Raw genomic sequence first — 4,544 nt, forward strand, 5'->3', positions numbered from 1 at the left:
GGTATATTGTCCCAGCAATGAGATGAGACAACTAAGACACTGATGAAAATACAAAAATATGAGTGTGAAAAGTGAAGAGGGATAAAGAGAATACTAAAAGATTTTGATACATATTCTTCAAGGGTATAAAACAAAAAATTTGAAGCTCAGGCTCTAATTATCTTGTAACTGGCAGATGATCTATTGTTGCTAGCAGCATATGCAACAGTCTTCAGAAATGATTAATGAGGTTTGCTTGTGTAAATGTCCTCAGCCATTACCTGGCAAGTGCAAGATCCTCAGTTCAAGTCCCAGTACAAAAAAAAAAAAAAAATCCTCAGTCATGTAATAATTTGCATTTTGTTTTAAATCAGAATAGTCATTTTCTATGTTCTATCTGTAGTTTAAGATTGGTCTATATTAGCCAAAAATAAATTAAAATAAGTTTGTTGGGGAAGAGGGGAGGAAACAATAAATAACAGAAACAACATACCTTTGATGTTTATTTATCACAGCATTTCATAAAAGTCTAATGTATACTGTGCATAAGTGTTGTGCATTAAAATATTCAATATTATATATCATCCTGAATTGTAAGTAATGACTTGGGGACAGAGAAAACTAACACTTAGGCAGTGCCAAGAGGGGAGCTAGGGAAGTTTGTGTGTGTGTGTGTGTGTGTGTGTGTGTGTGTTTCAGTTTGGAGGTGTTTGGGAGAGCAACCACACATGTACAATAACTAAAAAAATGGAATCATAGTTCTAAAGCAGAGACCTCAAGTGACTATGATGTACATGGTGAGTCCAAGTTGTCTGATATCTATCAACACTTTAAGAAATAACATGCCAAGCAAATACAGTCACAGAGTTCTTGTGCAGCAGAATATCTTTGCTTCCCCTGAAATGATAGGCCAGTGGGAACCTGAAGTAATCCTTACAGAATGTGCAAAGGACAATAATTTTTTTTAAAACCTAATGAAAAAAAAATCTTCATAGATTTAAGATTGTTAAAATAATCCATCACAAAATGTCTCTGAATGTTACATGCAGGTCTAACAGAAAGCAGAAACCAGCAATGAGAAACAAAACAGTAACAACTTTCATTTTACTAGGACTGACAGATGATCAACAACTTCAGGTTCTGATTTTTGTATTTCTCTTTCTCACCTACACACTGAGTGTAACTGGGAATCTGACTATCATCACCCTCATCTTAGTGGATTCTCACCTTAAAACAGCGATGTACTATTTCCTAAAACATTTTGCTTTCTTGGAGATATCATTCACCTCTGCATGTATTCCCAGATACTTGTATAACATAGCAACAGATGACAAGATGATTACTTATGATGCCTGTGTCATCCAAGTGCTGTTTACTGACCTCTTTGGTGTAACTGAATTTTTTCTTCTGGCTGCCATGTCCTATGATCGCTACGTGGCCATCTGCAAGCCCTTGCATTATGCGACTGTCATGAGTAGCACAGTCTGCAGAAGACTAGTCTTTTGTTGCTGGGTAGCTGGTTTGTGTATTATAATTCCCCCTCTCAGCCTAGGCCTAAATCTGGAATTTTGTGACTCTAACATTATTGACCACTTTATCTGCGATGCATCTCCCCTCCTGAAAATCTCTTGTTCCAACACCTGGTTCATGGAACAGACTGTTATTATCTGTGCTGTACTTACTCTTATTATGACACTCATATGTGTAGTTCTTTCCTACATTTACATCATTAAAACAATTTTAAGAATCCCTTCTGTGAAGCAAAAGAAAAAAGCCTTTTCTACCTGTTCATCCCACATGATAGTGGTTTCCATCTCCTATGGCAGCTGCATCTTCATCTACATCAAACCTTCTGCAAAGGAATCAGTGGCCATTAACAAGGGTGTGACAGTCCTCACTACTTCCATCGCCCCTATGCTGAACCCTTTCATTTACACACTGAGGAACAAGCAAGTAAAACAGGCCTTCAAAGACTCAATCAAAAGAATCATAATATTTTGCAAGAAATAAGAGAATATAAAGTCCAACATATGCAAGGAACACCGCAAACATCTTAGGTAAACTGTTTCAGAACACTTTTATCCTGTACTAGTGACATCTTTTCTACAAATCTCTGTAAGATAACATCCTCCCATAGGAATGTCAACAGCCTTCAAAATTTAGATCCCGGTTTTATTTTTAAATAAATAATACCAAAAACTGGTCAAATGCAATAAAATAAAATTGAAGTGTCCAATAGATCTTTACCTTTCTATGCAAAAGGAAAACAAGGTATGGTCACCATTATTTCTTTGGATGCAAAACTTTCAAATGATTTGTTCACTGATTCAACCAATAAATGTATAGTGTGTGATTTCTTTAGGCCAGACACTATTTCAGGCACTAAAAATAAAAGACAAAACAAAACCAATTACCATCAGAAATAAAAGGAAGAAATGGAAATACTCTAAGTGCTCATCAACTTATAACTCAGTACAGAAAATGTTCTATGTATACAGCATGGAATAATATTCAGCTATAAAATAAGATGAAATTATATCATTTGCAAGAATATAGATGGTATTAGCAATCACTAATTAAGGGAAATAACCTAGGCATGGAAAGTCAAGTACATCTCTTGTGTGTGGAATATAAAAGAGCTGATCTCAGAAACATTGAGAGCAGAGAGGGGAAGGGAATGGGGAAATGTGCATCAGTGGCTACTAAGTTACAGTTTGATATGAGTAAGAAGTTCTGATAGTCAAGGATGTAGCTCAGTGGCACAGCACCTGCCTGGCAAGAGTAAGGTCCTGAGTTCGATTCCCCATAACCCCACAAAAAAAAAAAAAAACAGAAGTTCTGATGCACTCTTGCACACTACAATGACAATGGAAAATACAATATATTGTACATTTCAAAAATTAGAGGAAATGAATTTGAATTTTTGTATCATAAACAAATGGTTAATATTTGAGAACATAAATTTTTACTCTAATTTGAACACAGCATAATGTATACAAGTATTAAAACATTATATGGTATATCATAAATAAGTGCAATTTTTATATTTTGTTGAGTTTAAAAACAATAAAGTTATAAAAAGGTTAACTTGCTCTGAAATAACTATTTTTGTCATGAAAGGGAATAAGCCATCCCATATTATATATGTATATCAAAACATCATATTGTATTCCATAATTATAAACAATTATTGCTGTCAAAGTATAATTAGCAATAAAAATGTATGTATTTAAAATGAACTTTAAATAATGCTGTTCTTAGCTCTTTTCAAGCAATGAATTCTTTATATTTCTATGTCATGAAAAATATAAAGTCAAGTCAAGTTTACAAAAGAACAAATTTGAAGTTGACTAGAACCTGGAGTGGATTTAAAGCTTTAGAAATTTTGGGCTGTTAAATTTTAATGCAATTTTAAATATTAGATATGCTAGCACACACTAAAAAGTATCATGATATACCATTTCTTTACTGTATAAAAATTCAGCAAGACACAAAAGGAGGCTTGGGTCTCTTAGCTGCCTTATGTGATGTGAACTAATTAAAAGAAAACTGGACTAGGTTTTTTTTTTAATTTGATTTTTAATGATTTTTTTATTCTTAAAGTTGTGGTTCTTTTCATCTCTTTCCAGAATATCTTTTAGTACTCTTTATAGGGTTGGTTTGGTGCTCATGAAGTTCTTCAGTTGATCTTTATTGTGGAAATATTTTATTTCTCCACTAATTTTGAAGGATAATTTTGCAGGGTACATCAATCTGGGTTGGAAGTTGTTTTTGTCAGGACCTGAAATATTTCAGTCCAAGCTCTTCTTGTCTTGATGGTTTGTGTTGAGAAATCTGCTGTGATTCTTATGGGCTTTCCTCTATAAGTGATCTGTTTCTTTTCTCTAACAGCTTTTAATATTCTGTGCTTTTGTTGAATTTCTGGGATAGTGACCACTATATGTCTGGGTGTAGATTTGTTTTGGTTATGGCTAGTTGGAGTTCTACATGCCTCCCTTACTGAATGTCCAATTTTTTTCCATGCTTGGGAAATTTTCTGCTACTACTTCCTCAATAGTCTTTTTATGTCATTTGTGCTGACATCTACTGTTTCATTGATACCTATTAATCTTACATTGTTTTTCTTTGCTTCGTCTTGCAGCTGTCGAACTGTTATTTCTTGGTTTCTTGTTATTTTTAAGAGATCCTTCCTTTCACAGTCATTCACAGCTATGCTGTCTTCAAGTCTGAAAGTCTATCTTCAGCTTCATTCAAGGGGTTTTGCCAGCTTTCAAAGGAAGTTTTAATTTCCTGGATATCTGCTTGAATCTGTTTCATGCATTCTAGTTCTTTCTTATACTGTTCATTCAAGGTTTCCATGAATTTATGATGCTCCTCTATTTTTTTTCTATGTCTTCTTCAGATGTACTAAGCAATTCCTTCATTATTGTTGTGATTTTTTTTTGCCTCAGAGATTATTTCTGATCTGATGTCTTCTATGGCCTGATGGAGTTGTTTCTTTACTTGAGCTGCTATCATATCAGAAATTTCAGGTGTATGACTTCCAAGCTCATCTGTGTCAATAT

General features: G+C 34.0%; 1 protein-coding gene across 1 annotated transcript; it reads left to right on the forward strand.

Moving 5' to 3' along the window:
* The first annotated feature begins 1,050 nt into the window (after nt 1–1,050).
* LOC102016567 (olfactory receptor 6C2-like) lies at nt 1,051–1,989 on the forward strand. The gene has a single exon (XM_005397248.2). It carries the CDS (start codon nt 1,054–1,056, stop codon nt 1,987–1,989), a length of 936 nt encoding a protein of 311 aa, XP_005397305.1. The 5' UTR covers nt 1,051–1,053.
* The last annotated feature ends 2,555 nt before the right edge of the window (nt 1,990–4,544 follow it).

This window comes from Chinchilla lanigera, unplaced genomic scaffold, assembly GCF_000276665.1.
Source record: "Chinchilla lanigera isolate Chin_1 unplaced genomic scaffold, ChiLan1.0 scaffold00057, whole genome shotgun sequence".
Taxonomy (NCBI): domain Eukaryota; kingdom Metazoa; phylum Chordata; class Mammalia; order Rodentia; family Chinchillidae; genus Chinchilla; species Chinchilla lanigera.